The 25,542-nt window shown below is 56.4% G+C and overlaps 2 protein-coding genes across 13 annotated transcripts in view; both read left to right on the top strand.

Annotated features, from left to right (window-relative positions):
- The window catches only part of PPFIA1 (PTPRF interacting protein alpha 1), a 90,192-nt gene extending 85,895 nt beyond the window's left edge, over nucleotides 1–4,297 (top strand). For 7 of the 8 annotated variants that reach the window (XM_053202794.1, XM_053202790.1, XM_053202788.1 and 4 more), the window contains 2 exons: nucleotides 2,019–2,088; nucleotides 3,179–4,297. In XM_053202794.1, coding sequence (XP_053058769.1) covers nucleotides 2,019–2,077 — 59 coding nt within the window. In that variant the 3' untranslated portion in view covers nucleotides 2,078–2,088; nucleotides 3,179–4,297. The remainder of the gene's footprint in view (nucleotides 1–2,018; nucleotides 2,089–3,178) is intronic. The other variant, XM_053202793.1, reaches the window with a different exon arrangement.
- Nucleotides 4,298–14,128: 9,831 nt separating this feature from the next.
- CTTN (cortactin) overlaps nucleotides 14,129–25,542 on the top strand; it is a 30,757-nt gene continuing 19,343 nt past the window's right edge. For 2 of the 5 annotated variants that reach the window (XM_027045804.2, XM_053202805.1), the window contains exons 1-5: nucleotides 14,130–14,281; nucleotides 18,752–18,893; nucleotides 21,214–21,300; nucleotides 21,428–21,501; nucleotides 23,187–23,316. In XM_027045804.2, coding sequence (XP_026901605.2) covers nucleotides 14,175–14,281; nucleotides 18,752–18,893; nucleotides 21,214–21,300; nucleotides 21,428–21,501; nucleotides 23,187–23,316 — 540 coding nt within the window. In that variant the 5' untranslated portion in view covers nucleotides 14,130–14,174. Of the gene's footprint in view, nucleotides 14,282–14,453; nucleotides 14,477–18,751; nucleotides 18,894–21,213; nucleotides 21,301–21,427; nucleotides 21,502–23,186; nucleotides 23,317–25,542 lie in introns of those variants that run through there. The other 3 variants (XM_027045806.2, XM_027045805.2, XM_053202806.1) reach the window with 3 other exon arrangements.

Below are 25,542 nucleotides of genomic sequence, written 5' to 3'. Positions count from 1 at the left end.
TGAAGCTAGGCTTCGTGGGTGTCCCCTGAGCGTCGGACCAGCACCCACGCTTGCAAAGCTATGTATGTGATGGGCGGCCCTAGGGCGCTCGTTTATAAGATGGCAGCGCGGTGGCTTTCAAGCCGCATTCCCCCCTCCCCCCCCCCGCCCCCCCCGCCCCCCCCGCCCCAGGACTGCCCTCCACATTGCCCTCCACACTGGAGGAGTGTCTGGAGCACAGTTCCCCACCTCCGTCCCTGTGCTGCTTCTCCGTGTCAGTACATGTCATAAGAGGATGGAGAGAAGGAAGAGGGCGAGCCTGGGCTGTCCTCATGGAGCGCGGCCCGTCCTGTGGAACCCACATCGGCTGTGTAGTCGCCACGTCGGGTCTCAGGCCGGCGATCAGCCCTTGACCATCCTTCTGCTTTGCGGCCACGGCTGATGAGTTGAGTGATTTGTAGGCCGATCTCCCGGCTCCCATTATGTCCCACTCAGTGACAGCATTGGGAGCCAGATGCCTGGGTTAGAGCCCGGCTCTGCCACGAGGGAGGTGCATGGCCCTGGGCCCTGGGCCTCAGCGTCCCCGTCTGTAGAGTGGTCGTCGCCCTGGTGTCTTCCTCGTTGGTTGGCTGTGATGGCTCAGGGAGTCCCTCACAGGAAGCTTTTGGACAGGGTCAGGCATGTCCCGCGGGCCATTGCAGCGGTAGGCCTGTCACAGACAACCACGCTCGCCCTGGATGTTCTTGGAAACCTGTACGAAGGATGTGGTTGTAGGAACCGTACGGTGTGGTTGTTACAGTTTCCTGCTATTAGCCCTGCCCGTACTTGGGTTTGTGAGTTTTGCTCTCGCTCTCCTCTGTAAAAACCAGGGAAAGTAACTTATGTAAGGCCTTTACTGAGCTTTGAGGGCAGCATTTTCATTAAAAAACTCCTTCTCTTTGCCAGACTTCAGTAATATGCTTAATGAGGGAAAAACCCAACGTTTTAAAAAATAGCATTTTCCTCGTGGAGCCCACAGCTAATTTTCATAAGTTTTCGTTGTAACTTAGCCTCCGCTGCTTGGCTACCCTGACTGCCCTCTGGTTTTCCTCATGGCCTTATTACCATCTCCGTCTTCAAAAACCACGTCTTGCGGGTTAAGTGTCACCGGTGGTGATTGGATTAGAGTTCGGGTAAACATAACTCTAGAAAAAGGCGTGGGGAGCGTGTCGCGTGGCAGGGGGCTCCACACCCTCGTGTGGTGACTGAGCAAAGCCAGCACAGCGGGCGTCTTCGTGGCTTCCTGAAGCAGAACGAGTGCGGGGGGGGGGGGCCGTGGCGGGTCTCCCGGGACCTCCGCGTCGGGGGCTCATCCAGGTGGCCCGCGGCCGCCGGCAGCACAGCTCGGCCGAATATTGACAGGCTGTGTTCCCGCGGAACCTGCCGGAACACGGAACATGGACTCGGGAGCCACACACACCCGCTGCGGAGGTTGGAAAACTTAGCCGTGCGGGGCGTTTGTTGACAACAGAAGCCTCTGTTCTCACGCTGTTTCCGGCAGGAGCCGAGGCCGGGCTTCAGCGCTCTTAGCCAAGTCGCTGTCCCGCACCCCCTCCGGGGAGGGCAGAGCGGGCATCAGGACGGCACTGGACTCGGTTTACCTTCACCCTTCAGTGGGCCGCTGGCACTCACTGGGTCATCCACCGCATACTCTCCTTACAGAGGATCGTTAGGGCTGAGGGAAAAGTCCGGAAAAGTCGAGAACTCTAGAGGGTTTACGGGGAAGAGAGTTACCGTGTCAGGAGTCGTCACGCGTGCAGGTGGACGCGGCCAAGTTGTTCTGGCGTCTGCCGCCCCGTTGCTGTTTTAGAGCGAACTCCCAGGGAGTCCCCAGGCCGCTTGGGGTGGAGAGAACCCCACTCGGAGGTGCCCCGGGAGCCCTCGGTGGGTGCTGCTGTGGGTTAGAATGTGCGCGGCTGTACGAGTGCCCTCGTGTGACGTTTTGAGACTAACCGCATGCTGTGTTTGCACGCCGCCCCTCGTGCTGCTGGTCGGAGCAGGCAGCGTTTCGGGACCGCAGAGGCTGGATTCCGCCACAGTCAGGACTTACTCCTGCTGACGCCCCCTGGGGTGAGTAGAGGGCACCGTCCGTGCAGGCCGCAGTCGGGCACCCGTGTCCTGTCCACGCGATGTCCGTGGGCGCCAGGAGAGCCCACGCAGGTTCACTTAGGGACTTTGAGAAATACACACACGCACAACACGAGCCTCTCTGCACCTGCTAAGAGGATCCTGGGGTTTGTGTGTGCTTATTACACTTAACAAAGAGGTTGGCGTGGCCTCAGTTTTTCAGGGGAAAACTGTATTTCCACTCTTTCCTTAAACAAAAGAAGTTTGGCTTCAGCGTCTGCTAATGTCTTTTGGGGTGGGGGGCAGGATCGCAGCCGGAGCAGAAGGAAGCTGCTCTGAGCTGAGATGACCCCCGCCCCCCCCCGCCCCCCCCCGCCCCCGCCCCCGCCCCCCGCCCCCGCCCCCACCGGTGTTCGGGAGCACATGGCACTCGCCTCTGCCTGGCCTGGAGGAGCTCCCAGGTCGGCAGGCGCTGGCTGGCTTGTTTTAAATACACCTTCCCGAATGAACCAGGCCCCAGCGGATTCAATACCGTCATCACGTGAGTGACGGCGATAGCCTCTCAGTTGAGAGATTGGTTTTTAAAAACGGAACAGCATTACCAGCTGAGGGGCTGAGTTTGAACATGGAGATTTCGGGCGTGGGCCCAGGAGCCCAGCCCTCTTCTCCCCTGCTCTGAGCGGGGCGGCTTTGTTCTGCTCTACTTCTGTTCTCCTGTCTCAGCCAGAATATTTGATTGGTGGGGGCTCCTGGCTGGCCCAGGAGGTGGAGCCTACAACCCTTGATCTTGGGGTAGTGAGTGAGTTTGAGCCCCACATTGGGGGTGGAGATGACTTAAAATCTTTAAAGAAAAAGAATATTTGATTGGATTCTGTATGTTGTTTTTTTTTTTTTAATTGGTTACTTTTAGTCATATGCCAGAATGAAGTCAATCAAAGAATTCTCGATATGCAAAATGTTCACGTTTTCTCTAAATTCTCGAAGCGCTTAAAACAGGAAGGGAGGGGCGCGTGTGCTGGGCCCCACCTGGGGCCCTGGAAAGTGCTGTTCGGGCTGCTGTCTTAAGAGTCGTTCTCTTGCTTTTATTTTCCAGTTTACCCACACTACTTCTACCGGTGATCACGCAGCACTCTGAGTCCGGAGGGGACTACATTTTAAAGTTCAGCGGGATCTTTAATCTGTTAATACTTGTTATATGGACCCTGAGATATTTTATTACAGAGTTTTTAATTAGTGAAGAATTCATGAATACCATAGAGAAAATATTTTAGAATTTAATGTTTCTTATATTTATGTAAACTTATGACTTCTTTTATATAGTTACTTACTTTTTCATGTATATCCAGGCTATAAATATCCTTTCCAATCAATTCATGTTCTTCTGTCTAAGTTTAGTCTTTCAAACGAATGTACTGTAATGCTTGTATGTATAAATCCTATGAACAAATATAGGGCTTTTGTAAATTATGCATTTATTGTAATTATCATTGTTTAATTTTTTTATTAATAAACCCTGACAGAGAAAAGGATTTTACCGCGTTTGTAAAATCATCGTGACACAGCGTGCATTTTCCTTTACAAATGTCACGTACAATCATTTTGAAATAATCAGACTTAATTTTGAGCAATTGTTGTATTTTAATGACTGACCTTAACTATACTTTTTCTAGCAAGAAATGCTTTATTCTGCAGTGTGAACAGATTAAAAATATCTGCTGTTAAATATCAGCTAATAAAACTGGGAGTCGAAGGGTTATCGGAACACTACGAGCATCTCCTAGGACCGGTGAGCCCTTTCAGAGCCTTGTCCCTGGGGGCTTGGGCAGCTTTTGCCTGGAGTGACCGGCAGGACCCGGGAGCTGAGGACCCAGAAAGCCTGGGCAGGGGGGCCTGGGCACCCCGAGCTCCCTGGCCCCAGAACTCTCAGAGGACCAATCAGGAAGCACTGGGCTCCCACCGCGGGGCAGGGTGCTGGGTGCCCACCCAGGAGGAGGGCGCGAGATCCTGGAAATAATGTAGTGCAACTCTAATAAAGGCCTTATTGTTCTTACGGAAATCAACTTTTTACATTTGTTTGTAAACATGGTTAAAGAGTGGACCTCGTCGTCCTTTTGTAGATTTTGATGCGACAGCCATTTCGGTTTATAGAAGTAGCAAATGTAACTTACTTTTCATGCGGCATATTAAAAAGCCAGCAAGAAATGTGCTCAGATCATGGTGTGTTATTTATTATGCAGCTGATACAGAGATAGAAACGGCATGTCTTTTTACATTTGGTTTCTGCTTTTAATTTACTTGTACAATTGACCGTTTCCGTTCTGTCTGTCTATTAATCTTTTGTGAACTTCCTGATTGTGTAACAAAGTATGTACAGTCTACTTTTGAACTATTTTTATCACAGTATTATTTATTGCTGTCTTTCAATACAGTAGTGAAGCGTTTCCCACTGCCAATAAAGAATACTGAGCATAAGCTGCCGTTACCTTGAGAAGTGGCTGCCGTGGTTTTCTCTCGCGCTCTGGGCCACGGAGGCACTTTTGCCGCGTGGAAGGCCTGGTGTGGAAACCAGCTGATAGAATAACACAGCTGGAAGGTGGATGTGCAGGATGGGGGTGTCCTCCGGAGGAGGGCCGGGTGTCCGTGCCCCAGAGGAAGCGGCCCCGGAAGATCCGTGCAGCTGGGGGCCCAGGCGATAGGCCAGCAGGGCCAGGGGACTGGTCCGTGGACAGGGCCGGCTGAGGCCGCCCCTCCTCCGGGCCGACAGGAGGCAGCGGCGTGCGTGCGTGCGCGCGTGCGTGCATCCGTGGGCACACGCACGCCTTCCACCCTGTGTCTCCGCTCCGCTTCCATCCTCCGTGTGGGCTTTCCTCTCCTGCTGCTGTCCTCCCAAGGTCACAAGACGGTGCCCAGGGCCGCGTCCTTCCCCATCATCTCAGCCCCTGGGAACCTGCCGGGCTGCTTCTCCCGTAGCTCAGACCCAGTCCTGAGTCCCGTACCAGTCGGCGTGGCAGAGGGGAGGGTCCGCCCGCACTGGGGTTGGCAGCCCTCACGAGGCCACCTCGGGCGGCTCTGGCACAAGCTCCCCGATGGCTCAGGTGACCGGACGGTTCCCTCCCTCTGTGCCGCGTAGAGCGTATGGCCATCCGGTCCGGGGATGGACGCCCTGGGCCGTGGGCCGTGGGGGGTGGGCACTGCTGGATGGCTCGGTTCTCACCTTCCTGTTCTGTGTCTCCTGCCAGGGCCGACCGGCTACTCCCGTGAAGGCCGCGTGTTTTCTTCATGTGGGGTCATACTTTCGGTCTCCGGTCCCTCAGGGCATAGGTAGGTCACTCTGTGTCTTCCTGTTCAGAACCTGTGCTGGCTGATCTTTATTTTCTGCATTTCCTCCTAATCGTGAGTGTGAAGTGTGAGATTTTTTTTTAATTGTTTTTTTATTTATTTTTGAGACAGAGAGAGACATCATGAATGGGGGGAGGGTCAGAGAGAGAGGGAGACACAGAATCGGAAGCAGGCTCCAGGCTCTCGAGCTGGCAGCACAGAGCCCGACGCGGGGCTCGAACCCACGAACCGTGAGATCGTGACCTGAGCTGAAGTCGGACGCTTAACCGACTGAGCCACCCAGGCGCCCCGTTAAGTGTGAGATTTGAAACCGCGGAGCGCTTCCTGGCTTTTTACATCCAACATTCCGTTTTTCCCCATCAAATCTGGGCAAGCCTTGGGCATCTGAAAGTTTCTGGCAACAGCCCAATTCACCAGGGTTCATTAAGTTGCGGGTGTTTTAGTAAAACTTAAGTGTTTTGCTAAGTTTACTTTTGCCTGAGAACACGCGTTGGCCATACTTGGCTGTGCCCCGCCCCCCCCCCCCCCAACCTCCCCAACCTCCCCAACCCCGCCACTAAACCGTTCACCGTTCCCCCGGGCCAAGCTGCAGTCTCGCCCCAGGGTCCCAGGGAAGACTCTTGACTCCTCCCACGGCCACACGCTCCTCCTTGAGGCCCCTCTACCCTCATCACTGCTGCCCTTAAGGTCCTGTCTCGGGTCTCGCGTCCCGCGTTCTGAAGGTAATCGTGGCCTCCCGCGCTCCCCTCGCCTTTTGCCAGCGGGGTCCTGCCGCAGCCCGGACGGGTGCTCCGCGGGAGGCGGAGGGGTCTGGCTCCCCACCCCCCCCACCGCCTCTGCAGAGGGGCAGCAGGCGCATGCGCAAGGGCGGTTGGTGCCGCCTTCCTGACGCGGCGGCTTCGCTGGGTGGGTTTCTCCAGATCTCAGACGCTCCCCTCTCTCTCGCCTTCCCGTTGCTTGACTCCTAGGTGGGAACGAGTGGCCCGGGTTCTGCTGTTTCTCGTCCCTGTCGCCCTGCTGCACCTTTCGCAGTCCCGGCTCAAGGCCGGCGCTGTGTCCGCACCTCCCGGGGCCTGGGCAGGAACGCGGGGGGGGGGGTGGGGGGGGGCGGGGAGGCTCCGTCCTTGCCCAGCTTGGGTGCCGCGCCCCCTCTCGGTGTGCCTCACCTGCCGCCTCTTGTAGGAAGGTTCGTCCTTGGGGCGCCTGGGTGGCTCAGTCGGTTAAGTGTCCGACTTCGGCTCAGGTCACGATCTCACGGTTCGTGGGTTCGAGCCCCGTGTCGGGCTCTGTGCCCACAGCTCTCTGTTGGAACCTGCTTCGGATTCTGTGTCTCCCTCTCTCGATACCCCCCCTCCGCTCATGCTCTGTCTCTCTCTGTCTCAAAAATAAAAAAACTTTAAAAAAATTTTTTAAAGATTTTTTAAAGGTAACGTAAATGGATTTAAAATCTTTTAAGTAGGTGCGCCTGGGAGGCGCAGTCCTTTGAGCGTCCAACTCTTGATCTCAGCTCAGGTCGTGATCTCACAGTTTGTGTGTTTGAGCCCCGCATGGGGCTCTGCGCTAACGGCCTGGAGCCTGCTTGGGATTCTCTCCCTCTTCCCTCCGCCACTCAATGCATGTGCTGTCAAAAAAAAATTAAAAAACTAAATAAAAAACTTTTTAATTTTGATGATCGTGGTGACTAAGGGATTGTGACATTGCACAACTAGAGGGCTGAAGACGTGTTAGTCTCCAACACCTTATTTTCTTTTTAATTTTTATGTTAATTTAAATTTTTTTTAAGTTTATTTATTTAGAGAGAGAGTGGAGGAGAGGGGGAGAGAGAGAGCGGGAGTGAAAATCCCAAGCAGACTCTACACTGTCAGCACGGAACCCACGTGGGGCTCGATCTCATGAACTGTGAGATCATGACATGAGTTGGAATAAGAGTCAGGTGCCAAACCGACTGAGCCACCCAGGTGACCCTAATTTCTGTTTAGTTTTAAAGATTTTAAGTAATCTCTGCCCTCAACGTGGGGCTCAAACCCATGACCCTTAGATCAAGACTTGCACGGTCTACCAACTGAGCCACCTGGGTGCCCCTCTTTTATTTATTTTATTTTTGTTAATGTTTATTTACTTTTGAGAGAGAGAGAGTGTGTGTGAGTGGGGGAGGGGCAGAGAGAGAGGGAGACGCAGAATCCGAAGCAGGCTCCAGGCTCCAAGCTGTCGGCACAGAGCCCGACGCGGGGCTCGAACTCACGAACCGTGAGATCATGACCTGGGCGGAAGTCAGAGCTCAAGTGACTGAGCCCTCCTGGTGCCTCCCTGTTTTTAATTTTTTGCTCACAGTGACAGCATGCACACTATTTCCAGGGAAACCAACCGTGGCTGCCCCGCTCTGGTTCTTCCTCCCCTCCCTACCCCGTGTGCTCCTGATCTTTCCATTTCCTCCCCTTGCTTCCCTACCAGCTCCTGTGTGCTCAGTGTGGGCCCCGGCCCATCCGTCTCAGATTTATCTCGTGGCATCGAGGCAATAAAGCATTATTTATTGCTCAGCCGCATGGATTGCTGGGACTACAACAGAAAGGGCTCGCGGTGCCACCGTATGGCCCGGTATTTACACATGAACTAACCCAACCTCTGCGACTTCTATGCCCTGGGTTAGGTCGGGGTATGCGTCAAACATTAACTGACCGTGTGGGTTGATACTGGTGGAAGCTGGGTGATGGATTCATGAGGGTTTACTGTCTATCCTCCTTTGGCATTTGTGCAGAAGTTTCTAGAATGGAAAACGTTAGTAGTTGTTTAGGGATCCCCTCCGTGCAATAGACGGTCTCAGCCTGGACGGACTGCTCCCTGGCCCTCACTTTGGAACGTAACATAGCCCGGGTTCGAACTCTGAGCCGCACCCGGCAGCGGAGACACATCTCCCGCCACAAGTCATCACACACGTGCTACACATCACGATTCCATCTTGACCCTGCTTTACACATTTTGATTCGTGTGACATCAGGACACGTCCTGCAAGTGGTGACGTCTTAGATTTGCTGAAACGCGGCATATGATGACGTCACAGTCACGATGGGCGGCAGGTGCTTCCCTACAACTCCCGTTGAGAGGGTGGAGTCTAAGGCCTCCCCTTGAGCCTGGGCCAGCCTCAGTGACGGAGTTGACCAAATGGATATGTAGATGTGATGCTCGGGGACCGCTGAACTGAGGCCATCAGGAGACCGACAGAAACCAGCCCCCAGAGGTGCCTGGGGGGCTCAGTCGGTTAAGCATCCAGCTCTTGGTTTTGGCTCGGGTCATGATCTCACGGTTTGCGAGTTCAAGCCCTGTGTCCGCCTCTGAGCTGACAGTGTGGAGCCTGCTTGGGATTCTCTCTCTCTCTCTCTCTCTCTCTCTCTCTCTCTCAATCTCTCTCTCTCTCTCTCCTGCAAATTATTTAATTAAAAAGAAAAAATAAAACAGTCCCTAAGTAAGAAGTCCAAGTACCTGTTGTATGTGCCCAGCATCTGAGGAAGCCACACTGGACCTCTGGTCCCCAAAGACAGGATGGGGAGAGGAAATGAGAATCTCTCCCCAAGAGTCCGAACCAAAGCCCCAGCCACATGGCCCCAGTCATTTCATCCCAGCCGTGGCCAACCATTTGAGCCACCGAAGCTGGGGCTCCCCTGGAAACAAAAGTGAGCCGTTGCCCCGTGCCCTGCCCCAACGTCCCCTCCACGGAACCGCAGCATCATCAAATGGCCGTTTACTGTTAACTTTGGGGTGGTTTCTCACACAGCAGCAGATAATCGCAACTCCTGTGGACGCACGAACGGTTACATTTTCTCTTCTGCTGCCTTCTATTTTGCACGCTGCCTTTCCCCCCCGGAATCTGATTTCATAATCCACTAAAGGAGCACCATCTGCTCTGCTTTCTCATCTGCTGTGTGAAAATCCACCCCCAAACTCAGTGGTAGTAACCAGCAATGATCCCTCGTTTGTCCCGATTTGGTGGATTGCCAGTCGGGGTGGCTCTTCTGCCAGATCTTCCTGGATTCGCCGGATCCCCACGTGGTGGCGGTCACCGGCCCCTAGTGCCGACTGCAGGCTGGGGCGCCTGAGTTCCCGCTCTCGTGGCTCTCCCACACTCCGCGATGCGGCCTCAGGTTCCGGGAGTGCAAGATCAGAAACTAAGGTGTCCCGAGGGCTGGACCCCTTAACGGTGTATGTAGAACTCACGCAGTGTCATTTCTGCCACGTTATATTGGTCAGAACAAGTCACAAGGCCAGCCACGATTTCAGAGGTTGCGGGAATAGACCCCATCTGCCTCTGGACAGGAGGCACAGCAATGTCACCGCTGTGAGGTGTGTGTGTGTGTGTGTGTGTCCCCAAATTCCTATGTTGAACCTCGTGCCCAACATGATAATACTCGGTGGCAGGCCCTCTGGGAGGTGCTTAGGTCCCGCGGGTGGAGACCTCTTGCCAGGGCTCTTGTAGAAGGGACCCCGGAGGGCTCCCTTGCCCCTTCTGCCACGTGAGGACACGGCGGGAAGGTGGCCATCTGCGAATGGCCGGCTCTCCTCGGACACCAGTCTGCTGGCACCTCGATCTTGGACTTCGGGCCGCTAGAACCGTGAGGAATACGTTTCTGTGGCCCGTAAGCCGCCTCTTCGGTGCTCTTCTGTGACGGCGACCCAGAGGGACCAGGACGGTCAGGCTGCAAAGAGGCGTGGACGTGGGAGCGCGGTTCACTCGGGGCTCCAGCGGCCCGTCTGCTTCAGCTGCCACAGCCCTGCACTGTCCGAGTGGGCCCTGTCATCACAGGTGTCCCTAGACTAGGGAGGCCGCGAGAGATTTCACTACAAGGAGGAAGTACACGTGACAACAGAGGCTTAGGTGTGAGTGAGGCGAGGACTGCCAGCTACGTTCGGGAGGGAGTAAGGGCCACAAGCAGGTTGTTGCCTCGGGTGTCCCGAAAGACCGTTGCGGGCGGCACCTTGGCTTTGGCCCAATGACCCTGCCGTCAGACCTCTGGACCCCAGAACTCTAGGAGAACAAAGTGGGGTGGTTGTGTTTCGGGGATTTTTTGAGCGGCTACATTTGTCCTAATTTGTCATAGCAGCCAGAGGAAAGTGACCCCCTCTGCCGCCACACCATCCCATAGCGTGGGGGGCCCACGGGGGTTTCCAGGGGCCGGGCCCAGAACCCGCCGCTCCGCACCCACGTCCGAGTGAAGCCGAGAGCCATCCTGTAGCGACACATGCCCGGTTGGTAAGGAAGAAGGGCATGGGGGCAGGGGGGGGGGTCACAGCTCCAGTCTCTGCCACACCCTCGGAGGCATTGGGCCTTCTTGGTGATGCAGATACCGGGTGCTTCCGCATGCCCGGCTGCAGTGACCTTTCCAGTCTTCTTGTACAGACGGGGCGGGGAGGGGCGTGGCTCAGGCCCATCAGGCACGCGGCCTTGGCCCCCCCTCAGCACTTTGCGCTTCTCTTCGTTTCTGGTCCGCGGAGACGCTCAACTCAGTTTTGAGCGCGGCTGTACGTTTGTGCTTTGCAAACGTGTGTTGTGTCTGCAGTTGCCATGGAGCCAGCCAGTCCCTGCCTCCTGCAGGACAGGAGCCCTGCGTCAGAGGGGGCAGCGGTCGCCTCTTTTCACCCGGGAGTCTCCCGGAGGCTTGCTCCGTTCTCCACCCGGCAGCCAGAGCCCTCATTGGGCGTCACAAACGCTCATGCTGCCCTCCTGCTGCAAAACCTCCAGGAAGCCTGGGTTGTCCTCGTCGGAAAAGTGGAAGCAAGGACACTCGCCTTGCTGAGAGGACGTAGCAGCTTTTGGGGGGGGGGGGGAGTGGGAGTGACTGCTCAGGAGCTGGGTTTTGTTGGGGATGAGAACGTCCAGGGTGCCTGGGTGGCTCAGTTGGTTGGGCTCAGGTCATGATCTCGCAGTTGGTGGGTTCGAGCCCCACGTCGGGCTCTGTGCTGACAGCTCGGAGCCTGGAGCCTGCTTCCGGTTCTGTGTCCCCCTCTCCCTCTGCCCCTCCCCGGCTCGTGCTCTGTCTCTCAAACATAAATGTTAGAAAAAAAAATTAACAACAAAAAGCCAATGTCCTAAAATTCTCTTGTGGTCACGGTCATTATCAGCCTGTGACTATACTAAAAACTACGGGATTACAGCAACAATATATTGGGACTTCCTCAAGATAAAAAGCTTCTGCACAGCAAAAGGAAACAATCAACAAAACGAAAAGGCAGCCTACAGAAGATATTTGCAAATGACACATCTCATAGAGAGTATCTAAAATACATGAAAAACTTGTAAAACTCAACACCCAAAAAACAAATAACCCAGTTACAAAATGTGCGGAAGACTTGGCCAGACACTTCTCCAAAGAAGACAAAACAGATGGCCAACGGACACATGAGAAGATGCTCAGCATCGCTCATTGTCAGGGAAAGACAAAGCAAAACCACAATGAGATGTCACCTCACACCTGTCACAGTGGCTAAACTCAACAACACAAGAAACAGCAGGTGCGGGTGGGAATGCAAACCAACGCAGCCATTCTGGAAAACAGTGTGGAGGTTCCTCAGAGAGTTAAAAAAAATAGAACTACCCGGGGCGCCTGGGTGGCTCAGTTGGTTGAGAGTCCGGCTTCGGCTCAGGTCATGATCTTGTGGCTCGTGAGTTCAGGCCCCACGTCGGGCTCTGTGCTGATGGCTCGGAGTCTGGAGCCTGCTTCCGATTCTGTCTCCCTCTCTCTCTGCCTTTCCCTGCTCACGCTCTGTCTCTTTCTCTCTCTCTCAAAAATAAATTAAAAAAAGATACAGCTACCCTACAGTCTAGCAATCACGTTAGTGGGTATTGACCCAAAAAGTACAAAAACACTAATTCGAAGGGATGCATGCATCCTTCTGTTTATTGCAGCGCTATATACAACGGCCAAGATACGGAAGCAGCCCAGGTGTCCATCGACTGATGAATGAATAAAGATGCGGTGTATATACAGCGGAATATTATTCAGTCATCAGAAAGAATGAAATCCTGCCATTTCCAACAACGTGGATGGAACTAGAGCGTATTATGCTAAGCGAAATAAGGCAAAGAAAGACAAATACCATATGATTTCACTCATGTGGAATTTAAGAAACAAATGAGCAAAGGGGGCGGAGAGAGAGAAAGCCAAGAAACAGACGTTTAACTCTAGGGAACAAACTTGAGGGTTGATGGAGGGAGGTGGGTCAGAGATGGGCTAAACGGGTAGGGGGAGATTCGGGGGGGGGTACTTGTGACGAGCACTCGGTGTTCTCTGTAGGCGATGAATCGCTATATTGCACACCTGAAACTGATATCGCACTGAATGTTAATTAGAATCTGAATAATAAAAACTTAAAAAGACCACTTGTACTTCAAAAAAAATTTTTTTTGTAATGTTTTTATTTTATTTTCAAGACAGAGAGAGACAGAGCATGAGTGGGGATGGGGCAGAGAGAGACAGACAGAATCCGAAGCAGGCTCCAGGCTCCGAGCCGTCAGCACAGAGCCCGACGCGGGGCTCCAACTCACGGGTTGTTAGACCATGACCTGAGCCGAAGTCGGAGGCTCAACCGACTGAGCCCCTCAGGCGCCCCAAGAGAATTTAACTTCCTAAATGTCTCTTGTATCTACTCTCTTTTCTCCATCTTACCTGCCACCACCCGTTTGCCTGAACTGGCTGTACTACGCTCCTTCCTGGCCCTCTTCCCATCCATTCCCCACACTGCAGCCAGAGGGATCTCATTACAATTCAAACTTTATGATGTCTCGTCTATGCTTAACTTTAAGGACTTCCCATTTATTTTAGAATCAAGATCAAGGTCCTTGTGTGCCCTGCCAGCCTCTGCATGACCTGGGTCCGTCTTCCCCCACTGTCCTGCTTCATCACCATGCTTCTGCTACCCTGAACTTTCTTCAGTTCCTCTGCCTCAGGGCCTTTGCACATGCTGTTTTCTCTACCTGGAAAATTCTACCCTCCTTCCTTCTACTTGGCCTTCAGATCTTGGTACAAATGTTAATTGCTCAGAGACTCCTTCTCTGATCTCCTGGGTGAGTCCAGGTCCCACCTTTTCTCCAAAACGATTTCACAACACCTTTGCCTTCTTTATAGCATTTATTCTGTTTCTTAGTTATGTATCTGCGTGATTATGCCTGACTTCCTTTCTAGGCTGAAGGACCCTGCGGCCCAGGTCCATGTTTAATCTGCCGAACTTCTCTTGATACATCTGTGGCCTTCTCTGGATGCACAGGAGGGAGGGTGGGTCGGTGGAAGATCAGGTGACCCACTAAGGATGGGCGGGTGGAGGGGCGAAGAAATGGTGCGTGGACGGACAGATCATAGCTGTCTGATGGATGGGTGGATGGAAGGATGGATGAGTAGATGGATGAAGGGCGGACGGCTGGGTGAGTGGGTGAACGGAGGGTGGGTGGAGAGACGGATGGTCGGTCGGGGAGGGCGGGGGATGATGAGTGTGCTCCTTCGCTCGCCTGGCGCACGTTCCTTCCCCCACCCGGGCCGGGAGACCTGGAATCCTCACCCGATCACAGTCCGAGCGGGCGCCCCGCGGCACTTCCTCCTGGCCGAGTGCACTTCAGGCCTGTCGGGCGGCCCGCACCCGGGCGGAGCTCGCGTCGGCGCCGGCGGAGGGCGCGGCCCGGGCCACGTGGGCGCGGGAGGCCGCTCCCGGCCGTGGGGTCCCCGGCGGTGGACCGCGGGGGCGCGGGGCGGGGCCTTGCCGGGACCCGGATGCGGCCCCGCCTCCCCGCCGCGGAACCGGAAGCGGAGCCGGGCGCCGGGAGCAGCGGGCGCGGCGGGGCCGGGACCGAGCGGGCCCGGACGGACCCCAGGCGGCGGTGAGCGAGCGCGGCCTCCTCCGGGTGGGGAGGGAAGGGGGGGGCGGCCGGCTTCTCTGCCTCGTCCCTCGGGCGCCGCCAGCCCCGGAACGGGAAGGAAGCGGCGGTCGCTGCGGTCTCGCCGCTCTTCCGCTCGCGGTTTCGGGCGCGGGGGGAGCTCGGGCGAGGCGTCCCCGGGCCGGGCGGGCGGCTGAGGTGTGGGGTCGGGGCTGCGGAGCGGAGGGGGGGCGGGCGGGTGCGACGGGGGTGGGGGGGCCTCGGCGCTGTAGGGGAGGGGGGAGGCCCGAGGGGGAGGGGCCGGGGGTCTGGGCGAGGTGGGGTGGGAGAGGGGCCCTGTGGGGGAGGAACGGGGTCGGGGGCGGGGGGGGGGGCCCGGGACGGGCGGGGAGGGGGCCGGGGTCGGCGGGGCGGGGTCCCAGAGGCGAGAATCCGGCGGGGAGCGGCCGGGGTCGCGGGGGCAGGGGAGGGGCGGATCCGAGGGGTCGGGGTCCTCCCGCAGCCCGCACCTTCCGCGAGGTTGTGCAATCAGGTCAGTGGGAGTGCGGCGACGTGCGCCCCTGCGGCAAGTTGCGAGGCTCTAAATTTGGGGCGGCCCCTCCTCTGGGTATGTTGGAAGTCACCGGAAAGGTGCTTTGGGGCTTTCTGCGTGTTCTGTTTCCATCGCTTGCACGTTACGGGCGCGCGATCCGCCCGCTGGAGGGGCGGGGGGGGGGCGGGGGGGGAGAGGGGACCGGGCTTCCTCGGGCTGGAATCCGTGGCCTTGTGGGGCCTCTCGAGGAGGAATGCCATTTTCCGCTGAGCGCAGTTCTGGAGGCCTCCCCTCCCCGGCCCGCCCTGCGGGCGCCGCGCTCCTTCAGGGATTAACCCCCTGGGTTCTGGCCGCGGGGTTCCGCCCAGCAGGCCCGGCCGGCCCGGGGCTGTCGGGCAGGCCCCTCCTGTCCTGCCCCCTCTGACCGCCTGGTGAGTCACTGCCCCGGTGTCTCTCTGGCTCTCTCGGAAAAGCAGTCCCAGATCCCGAAGGAGCGGGAAGCGTCCTGAAGGTCACTTCCGGACCCAGGAATAAAGGGGGAGGGGGATGCCGACTCCGGTTTGACCCTAGATCTCCCAGTCACAACAGCCCTTGCCTTCCAGTGGAAGCATTTGGATGGGCTCATCTTTAGAACACTTTTAATTAAGTGCGTGCGTTTGGTGATTCAGACTTTGGTGGGTGCCGTGCAGCACAGGTAAGGTGCTCAGAAAGGGCGTGGTTGAGTGCGCGAGTCTTACGGGCCCTGCCCTGCGTTGCACTGTGCCAGCCACGGGTGGACTGGGTCACAGTCCCTGGCCTTCACCTTGTGGGTGTGCACGCGGGCGCTCTGAGCAGAGGAGGGCACACAGGCCCAGACCCCCCCGGGGTGTTCCTCTGGCGGGGCGCGGGTGTCGTAGACCCCTCTGTTGGCTGCTCAGATGCCTTCTCGCTCTCTGCCCCTCTGCCCCAGCGAAGGTAGCGAGGTTGCTGCAAAGTGAATTCTGTCCCATCATCTGAAACTTTGTCCTGTAGAGTTTGCCACTCTGTGTGGCAGCGCGAGCTGAGTTCATGCTGGTGTGGTGTCGGTGGGCACGTGTGACGTTTGCAAGGAAGGTCTGTTCATGGTGAACAGCGAACAGTGTTTCTGGGTGACCGTTTCATTGAGATGTAATTCACATACCGTGTGGTTCACTCATTTAAAGGGTTCGATTAAGGGGCGACCGGGTGGCCCAGTCGGTTGGGTGTCCGACTTCGGCTCAGGTCGTGATCTCCCAGTTGAGGAGTTCGAGCCCCGCGTCGGGCTCTGTGCTGACAGCCTGGAGCCTGCTTTGGATTCTGTGTCTCCCTCTCTCTCTGCCCCTCCCCTGCTCGTGCTCTTTCTCTCTCTGTCTCAAACATGCAATAAACGTTAAAAAAAGTTTTTTTAAAGGTTCCATTAAATAGTTTTCTAGTCTAGTCACAGAGTTGAGCAGCCATCGGTCGCCACGATGAGTTTTAGGGTAATTCTGGCACCTCACGAAGAATCCCTGTTACCCTCCCTCCAGGGCCAGCAACCACCCATCTACTTTTCGTCTCCATAGACTTGGTAGCTCTGGACATTGCACGTACACGGGACTGTGTAATACACGGTCTTTCGCCATCTGGCTGCTTTGCTTCGTGTGTTTTCACGTCATCGTGTCGCGGGGCATCCGGCCTTCACTCCCGTTTCTTGCCAGATCCTATTCCCTCCTACTAGTGGCTCACGTGGGCCGGTTACGTAACACGGGCGTTGGCATCGTGTTTGCTTTGGGGCTGTCGTGAAGGATACCGTGCGCGTTCCGTGCAGGCTGCTGTGCGGACGGAAGTTGTCGTTTCTCTCGCGTCCGTCTCTGGGGGTTGAAACCCCTGGGTCATTTGGTAACTGTGTTTAAGCTTCTGAGGACCTGCCACACGGTGCCTCGCTTTGCATTCCCACCCGTGGGGTGAGGCGGTTCCGATTTCTTCACACCCCCCTCCAAGTTGTTACTGGCTGTGTCTTTGGTTTCAGCCATCCTGGAATGAGAGGCTCGGTATCTGCTGTGTCTCGAGTTACGCTTCCTTGACGGTTCACCATCCCGGGTGTCTTTTGTGAGCTTAGTAGCTAGTAGCTTATGTGAGTAGCTCTCATATCTCTGGGGAGACGTCTATTCAGGTCCTTCCCCGTTTGGCAGTGTGGTTAAGTGTCCTTTATATTAATGCAGTTGCAGGAATTCCTGACTTGTTTTGGACATGGGACTAGGGAACAGTTTCCCCTGTTCTGTGAATTGTCCTCACGCTCTTGATGGCGGCTTCTGAAGCACAGAGTTTCACATTTCGTCTTCTTCGTGCTAAGAACTGTTGCCAAATTGGAGGTTATGAAAATCTATTCCTGTGTTTCCTTGTAAGAGCTTAATAGTTTACACTTAAATTTTAGATCTTTGACCGGTTTTTGTGTACGGTGTGAGGTAGGGGGCCAAAGGCATTATGTTTGGGTGCAAAAAAATAGGCAGGCTTTTACATTTTTAGTTATCCTTGCGATGTTTTTTAAAAAAATTGTTTTTAATTTGGAATTTGGAGGGGGTACTGATTTGTTGTAGATGCGAGGCTGTCACTAGCTGCTCTTGTGTGGATGTTTCTAGATGTTTGCTGATGACGATAACAACTTCGGTACCTGGCGTGTGCGGAGCAGCCTGCAGAAGTTAGGGTGTCCAGAGGGGACTGAGGAGAAGGCGGGCGTGAATCGTAGGGTCAGGAACTCAGTAGGAAGTGGAGCATGAGGAAGGCTGGCACAGCACCGCCGCTGTGGCTCCTGGTCTGTGACGGAGCTGCTCGCGGGTGTAAGCGGCGCCTGCTCGGGACTGGCTTGTTTCTAGGGAACGAGGGGACTTTCTTCCTCTGCTCCGTAATGTCCAACCGTGCGGTGCCTGTCGAGGCTGCCGTATCGTTTTCGGGAGTCGGTGGGGAGTCGGTGGCTTGACTAATTGGAGTCTTGATCTCTGTGCAGTAACCGTAACCGTTCATTAGAAGTGCAGCCGGCTTCTCATCCAGACAGCAGTCCCCGTGCCGTGTGTCTCCCGGCCGCATCACGGTCCCTTTCAGAGAGGTTTTCTGAGCTTATTTATTTGTTAATGTTTATTTATTTTTGAGAGAGGGAGACAGGGTGTGAGCAGGGGAGGGGCAGAGCGAGAGGGAGACAGAATCCGAAGCAGGCTCCAGGCTCCGGGCTGTCGGCACACAGCCCCACGCGGGGCTCGAACCCACGAACCTTGAGATCATGACCTGAGCCAAAGTCGGATGCTTAAACGGACTGAGCCACCCAGGTGGCCCTCTGTGTGTGTGTGTGTGTGTGTGTGTGTGTGTGTGTGTGTGTGTTTTAACTCACGGTAATAGATTTTATTACTTTTAACAATGTCGTTTTTTTTTTTAAATTTTTTTTTTAACGTTTATTTATTTTTGAGACAGAGACAGAGCATGAACGGGGGAGGGGCAGAGAGAGAGGGAGACACAATCGGAAACAGGCTCCAGGCTCCGAGCCATCAGCCCAGAGCCTGACGCGGGGCTCGAACTCACGGACCGTGAGATCGTGACCTGAGCTGAAGTCGGGTGCTCGACCGACTGAGCCACCCAGGCGCCCCAGCAATGTCGTTGTTTAGAAGGCCGACAGAAGATGTATGCTGGCAGGCTGCAGCAATAATTTCTGTTTGCACGAAGGGAAAACTTTAGGCAGCTATAAATCTTTGGAGACTTGTTGTTTTCTCTATTTTCTCAATGTGTCCGGAGACCGGTTGAGCTGTTTGGTTAGTAGAGTGCGCTCCCTCCCTCCCTCCTCTCAGATTTCTTCCCAAAGCCTTGTGACGTGCGGGAGGAGGTCACGGATTCCTGAGAGGCTCTGCACGCGTGACGACTTGCCCAGAGAGCCTGGCGGCAGACGCCCTCCTGAGCTTTTCTTCTTCATCGTGTTACAGAGGGAATCGCTCCAGATGCCTGGGATTTCCTCATCGGATCACCGCGTTTCAGACAGGGACCTGTGAGCAGCCTTTCACCTTGGGGCGGGAAGAAAGGTCTGTGCCTTGTCGCCATTGTGTCCTCTCCCCTGGGGCCACCGGGGTGAGTCCCTGAGCCGGGAAGGGGAGGGGATTCCCTTTGGGTCTGTCGGGACAGTAATTTGCTGGGAGGATATTTTGTTGTTTACATAAAAAGTAAAGTCAGGAGGGTGCCTGGCTGGCTCTGTTGGAACAGCACGTGACTCTTGATCTTGGGGTCACCGTGTCCTGAGTTCGAGCCCCATGTTGGGTGTAGAGATTACTTGCGAATAAACGAGTCAATGACTTTTAAGAAGTCACGCCCAGTTTCCATTGTGGCCTGTGGTTTCGAAAGAGAGCTCGAACTGGGGAGCAGGAAGCGGGTGGACGGTGGGCGCGGCTCCCAGGCAGGATGTGAGGAGGCAGGCACAGGTGCTCTTTCTGCCCTCTGATGAAGCTGGCTTCCAGAAGGACCAGGGAAGGTGGGGCCCTGCTGTGTTTTCCTGATGAGTCTAGAACAACGGGCAGAGATCTCTTTCGCCTTCACCTTCTGGGGAGAGTTGGCCTCACCGGCCCTCCCCAGAGACCCTGTCCTTTCATGTGACTGTCTCCTCTGGCCCGAACCGCAGGCAGCTGAAGTCCTGCAGTTGGGTGGCCTCTTTCCAGCTCGGGGCCACGGGGCACACTTGACTGGAGACGAAGAGACTGGGGGCAAATCTCGCGACTTTCGGTCATCCATTCTTTCCTTTGTGAATGGGCGCCCCAGGACCATAGTCCGGTTTGCCCCTCCCGGGCTGAGAGTTGAGTCTGTTTGCTGTCTAAAATTGTGTCAACAGGGGCGCCTGGGTGCCTCCGTTGGTTAAGCGTCCGACTTCGGCTTGGGTCATGATCTCACGGTTCGTGGGTTCGAGCCCCGCGTTGGGCTCTGTGCTGATGGCTCGGAGCCTGGAGCCTGCTTCACATTCTGTGTCTCCCTCTCTCTGCCCCTCCCCCACTCGCACTGTGTCTCTCTGTGTCTCCAAAAACAAACGTTAAAAAAAATTTTTTTTTTTTTACATCGTGTCAACAGCACATTACATCTGGGAAGTTGTTGCCGGGCTTTGCGACACCTAGATAGAAGGGAGCGAGGTTTGAGGTAGCCTTGAGGGGACAGTGTGGATCCTGCCTTACCTGCTAGCAAACTGTTGCCTGTTCAGGGGACAGTGACAGGAGTCGCATCTGGGGACGTGAGAGCTGTGCCCCGATTTGCCCCTCGCTGCCACCCGGATTTGGACTTGAGACCCAGTAGAGCTGGAGGGGGCGGGTCCAGACGGGCTTTCGTTGTGGCTGAATTCAAGCCACAGGAGCACCCGTGTGGCACCCCACAAAGTGCCCACTGGGTGTCCCCGGTTCAGACACGTGGCTGGAACTCCTGGGTGATCAACTTAAAACAGTGTTCCAGTTGCTTCCTGGCCAAGGTGAAATTTTACCAGTGCTTGTGTGGAAAACGAGCCCGTTCTCACACATAGGTTTCTCTTGAAATCCTTAAAAGTTCGGTTTTACCTTCGCAGTCAGGAAAAGTCTTGTCTTGTTCAGGTGTGAGGCCGCTGTCCCTGGTCTCTGTGCCAGATGGCCCCTTCCGGCGCTGACGTGCTGGAGGAGGAGGGGACAGCCCATGAGAGAGAGAGAGAGCGCGAGCGAGAACGGGGGAGGGGCGGAGAAAGAGGGAGACAGGATCTGAAGCGGGTTCTGCGCTGACAGCACAGAGCTCGACGTGGGGCTAGAACTCATGAACGGCAAGATTGTGACCTGAGCCAAAGTTGGATGCTTGACAGACTGAGCCCAACCCCCCCAGGTGCCCCTGGAGGGATGTGTTTTTTTTTTTTTTTTTTTTTTAATTTTTAACATTTATTTATTGAGAGACAGAGACAGAGCGTGAGCAGGGGAGGGGCAGACAGAGAGGGAGACTCAGAATCCGAAGCAGGCTCCAGGCTCTGAACCGTCAGCACAGAGCCCGACGGGGGGCTCCAACCCACGAACCACGAGATCATGACCGGAGCCGAAGTCGGACGCTTGACCGATGGAGCCACCCAGGCGCCCCTGGAGGGATGTATTCCTCATGGATGATGTCAATGCACGTGTGACTTTCTTATTTTGCAGCATACTTTCCCACTTGAGTTGAAGCCGGAGTGTTTCTGATGGGTCTCAGATGCCACTCGAGAGCGGTGTTAGGAATCTAGAAATCTCACACGATGTTTCTTTTGCGTCCGATGTCATTCCCGCGCGGGGTTGTGGGTGGGCATTTGGTGGCCCGGCCACCCAGCCCCCCGAGCTCCAAGCCGTCATGCTGTGGCCGGAGAGCTTGTCGGCTGGCCTCTGAGAGCCGTTCCCCCAGGCCTCCCTGACCCCGGGCCCTGCTCTTTCAGATGTGGAAAGCTTCGGCGGGCCACGCCGTGACCATCCCCCAGGACGACGGGGGCGCCGATGACTGGGAGACCGACCCCGATTTTGTGGTATGAGTCACCAGCCTACCTCTGTGTCACTTTTCCCAGAAGTGATTTTCTTCCTGTTTCCGTTCGGGTTGTCCGTGTGTCTTGCAGGCCCGCATGGGCCTCACTCCTCACTGACTTCTCTTTCCAGAACGACGTGAGTGAGAAGGAGCAGAGATGGGGGGCCAAGACCGTGCAAGGGTCTGGGCACCAGGAGCACATCAAGTAAGAGACTCTTAATGTTGGTGTGAAATCGGCCTTTTGAAGGGCGAAGATGCAGACCGGTGGGGGGAGGGGGGGAACAGCCTCTCTGTGAACGCACGCTGGCACGGCTCGGCCTGTCTCGCGAGCTGAGGTTCCTGCGAGACGCGATTCCATGCTTCTCTCCGTGTGTTTGCACGTATATGTGGTCGCTGAGAAGCTCCCGTCACAAACAGTTCTTGGAGTGACGATTCTAGCATCTCTAAGGGACGCGGTCTCCCACGCGGTCTGCAGGTGGGGGGGGGTTCCTGCCCCACACGGTGGGTTCGAATACCTTACGCCTTAAACCCCCCACCCCCACGACTCTAATTTTCCTGCTTTGTCACTGCCCGTGGGGTACCGGGGAGCTGGATTCTGAGCATCGTGTTCTCCCGAAAGGCCCCAAATAGAGCTGAGGGATTGTCCCGCGGGAGAGTGGGCCCTGCTCCTTCCGGTGGTGTTTCCTTGTCAGGAAGTGTACGTAAAAGCCTTGAAACTGTGCTCAGACTTTCATTTAGGCCGCACCGCCTTCCGCTTGTACCCTCCCGTCCCTGCCATGAAGCGCCGTCCCTGTGATCTGTCCGGGTCGCCTGCGGGGTTTGTCTTCCTTGGCCCCGTATCTTTCGGGAAAACGAAGCTGTTCTTGGCTGAGGCAGAGCCAGGAAATCATCCCCAAAAGAGGGTGAAGTCTGTAGCGTGGGTATTTTAGACCCAAGTGTTGGTTCCTCCCTGACTTGCTGAGCCCACACCTTCCACAGAAGCCACGTGAGGACGTTGAGGCCCTGGGAGCCGACTCCCGAGCTGGTGAAGTCACCGTTGCTCCCTCGTTGTTTCTGTTCCCGTGGCTTCGAAACGTGCTGGATGTCGCATGAGCCCCTGGGACGGTCGTGGGCGCCCTGTGGCCCTTCCAGGTGTTGGAACAGTATCTCCCCCCACCCCGCCGAGGGCACTGGGCCGTGGTCTGCTTTTTCAGTGCACTCTGGGATTGTCCAGATGTGTGGACACGGTGACCCCTGGACAGCCCTGCGGGGTGGCCTTTGTGCCACTTTATGGTCCCCTGATGGTGGCAGCTCTAGAAGCTTCTTGAGCTGCCACATCTCGGCCACGTCTTGTGATCCGCTTCGCTGTCCCCGGTGTTAAAAGTAGAAAGTGGCTTAGATGATAAATTCTGAAAGTCTCTCGTGTCACCTTGGAATAGGTAAAAGCAGTAACACCTCAAGTAGAGACGTGGTCTCCACGTTGCGTCTCACAGTCTTTGAGCAGCGTCCTCAGGGTCTCTGGGATACGGGACCGTTGGCTTGGTTTCCGCTTGTGCCGTGAGGTGATGCCGGCAAAAGGGCTTCTCCTGATCCCGCTACCGGAGGAAAGAGAACCTCTTCTCCGTAAGAAATGGGAGAAAAACTCACGTTTTAGCGCGGCCACTCTTGGATTTGGGATGACTCACTGGCCCAGCGCAGATTAGTTCCTTTTTCCCTGTAAGCGTCACTCTGAGCTCTGCTGACCAGATGGGCCGGCTGGCGGAGGAAGGGAGCCCGGAGCCCGGCGAAGGCAGGGACTGGGGGCGTGGAGGAAAGGGGCCACGGGGTCCCGCTGCCCGCCCTCTCAGTTGTGTCTGTGTCTCCCCTCCCCTCCCCTCCCCTCCCCTCCCCTCCCCTCCCCTCCCCTTCCAGCATACACAAGTTGAGAGAGAATGTTTTTCAAGAACACCAGAGCCTGAAGGAGAAGGAGCTTGAAACAGGACCAAAAGCCTCTCACGGTTACGGCGGGAAGTTCGGCGTGGAGCAGGACCGCATGGACAAGGTAGGCGATGGCATTGCGTGCCGGTCCTCGGCGGGGACGGGGCTGGCGAGGTAGGGGCCCGGACCTCTTGGCTAAAAGCCTTGCGTCAGCGCGGTGAAGGTGAGATGCCCTCTGTGGACCGACCTTCCTCACGGAGGCTCCTGTGTCTTAGAAGCTCTTTTGGGATTCGCACGGTGGCCGGGGTGTGGGTGATGTGGCGGCTGGCCTGGGTCGGGGGGGAGGGGCTCTGGGGCGAGGACGGCAGCCCAGGGCTGCCTTGAGCGTGGGTGTCGGTGTCCCTGCTGCCCACGGCTCACCACAAGCCTCACCTGAGCTGGTCTGCGGACCAGAACCAGACCGGGGGGCTCTCGTTCACGGCGCGGGCGAGCCTTCAGCCAGCAGGAGCCTTGCTGTCCCCCAGGCATCGATGACCTTCACGGAGGAGCATGGCCTGGCCCTCTGTGTAGAGTCACTGCCCGTGAGGCCGGGAGAGAGCACTCCCTGAGGGCAGCAGGCGAGCCTTCTCTGCCACCCGGCTACACGGCATCATCGTGGTCGACTGAACGCATCAGCCTCGGCTGGCACTTTGCGTCCTCTGTCCTGAGAGACCGGGAGCAGATCAGCTCTGCTCACCACCCCCCTGCGAGAGGATACGGAGTAGGGGTGGTGGGTCACGTGTTTCCCAAGTGAGGTTCCTGCGTACGGTCCGCAGACCTCCCCGTAGACGTGAATTTCCTGGGTTGACCAGCATGACGTCCTGACCCGACAGCCATCTGCCTCTGTTCTGCGTACATGGGAAACTGTCAGCTGATCTGGAACTTCTGTAATCCGAAACCTGCCCGGATCGGAGTCCGTGTCTGGGCCGAGCACGGAATGGCACCGCTGTGTCCCCGCGTGCCACGCTGCGGGTGTTAGCACAGAGCAGGTGCGTGGGGGGCCCGTGGGCCCCCCACGCCAGGTCCCGGATTTGCCTAAGCTGGGGTTGGACCAAGAGTGAGCTGCAGGAAACAGACGGGGACGTCTCCTGGTGTGACTGTCATTCCCGGAGGTGTCTAGACAGGCAGGGTGGGGAGCAGAATAATCTCCGGGTTCTAAAGAAGAAGCCTGGTGGCCTTTTGCAGTACGAACAGACAAACCCTCCCCCCCGGCCCCCGGCCCCCGGCCCCACGTGCTTAGGACAGGAGAGAAACAGGTAGGAGCCTTCCCTACCCCAGACAAAGCCTATGCCCGTGGTGTTGTGGGGAGTTAAAGCAGAGAGAAATTCGTGGTCTGTCTGGGTCCCCAGGTCTGGGTTGGAATAGCGACACGTTGGGGCAAATGATGAAGCTGTCAGATGGCAGTGATAACACGGCTGCCACTTCTGGCTTCTCTGCCGCTCTTGCCCTCCCAACGCCTTGGGCTCCGGCCTTTCTAGTCGCCGAAGCTTCCCCGGGGAGCCCTCCTTCCCGCCAGCCTGCCTGCAGCTGCCTTTCCCCCGCGCCTTCTCCCTGTGGGCCTCCGCTCCCTCTGGACGTCGCCGCCTTTCCGTGGACGCTCTCCGGGGCTGGGACCTGTCCTCCTCACCTCATGCCTGGCCTGGCACCGGGCAGGCTCAGCGGTGTCTCACGAGTGACAGTGACGGTGCCCAGACGGCTCAGGGAAACGCTCGGGTGTCTACAGCTGGTGTAGTGGGGGGGGGGGGGCTCCCCTTAGGAATGAATGCGGTGGGGGTGCTCCCGTGGGCTCGCAGCCCCTCCCTCCGTGCCTCACTGCACCCGTAGGCAAGGTTAGCTTGCAGCTCCCGGGGGCACGATTGGACCAACCTGTTGTCAGAAATAAGCGCGACTCCGTGGACACATGGGTGGCTCGTCGCTTAAGTCCCGGCTCCTGGTTTCAGCTCAGGTCACGATCTCGCGGTTTGTGCGTTTGAGCCCTGCGTCGGGCTCTCTGCTGACAGCGCAGAGCCTGCTAGGGATTCTCTCTCTCCTCATCTCTCTGCCCCTCCCCCACTCGCGCTACGTCCGTCTCTCTCAAAATAAGTAAAGAAGCTTAAAAAAAAAAATGAGACTCCAAAGACACATAACTCAAGTTATCCGTAACTTGTCCGCTCTGAGTTGGAAAGAGCCCAGAGATCTCTGGGTTGAGATTTGAGGAGAACGTGACGGAGACTCGGAGAACAAAACCCCGCTCCGGCAGGCACGTGTTTGCGCGAGGAGTGTGGTCTGGCAGCCCCTGGGCCCCGGTCCCCTGGGGGGGGCTTTGTCAGCA

The sequence above is a fragment of the Acinonyx jubatus genome, chromosome D1, assembly GCF_027475565.1.
Source record: "Acinonyx jubatus isolate Ajub_Pintada_27869175 chromosome D1, VMU_Ajub_asm_v1.0, whole genome shotgun sequence".
NCBI classification, from domain to species: domain Eukaryota; kingdom Metazoa; phylum Chordata; class Mammalia; order Carnivora; family Felidae; genus Acinonyx; species Acinonyx jubatus.
This window is presented reverse-complemented; position numbering and strand designations above follow the sequence as displayed.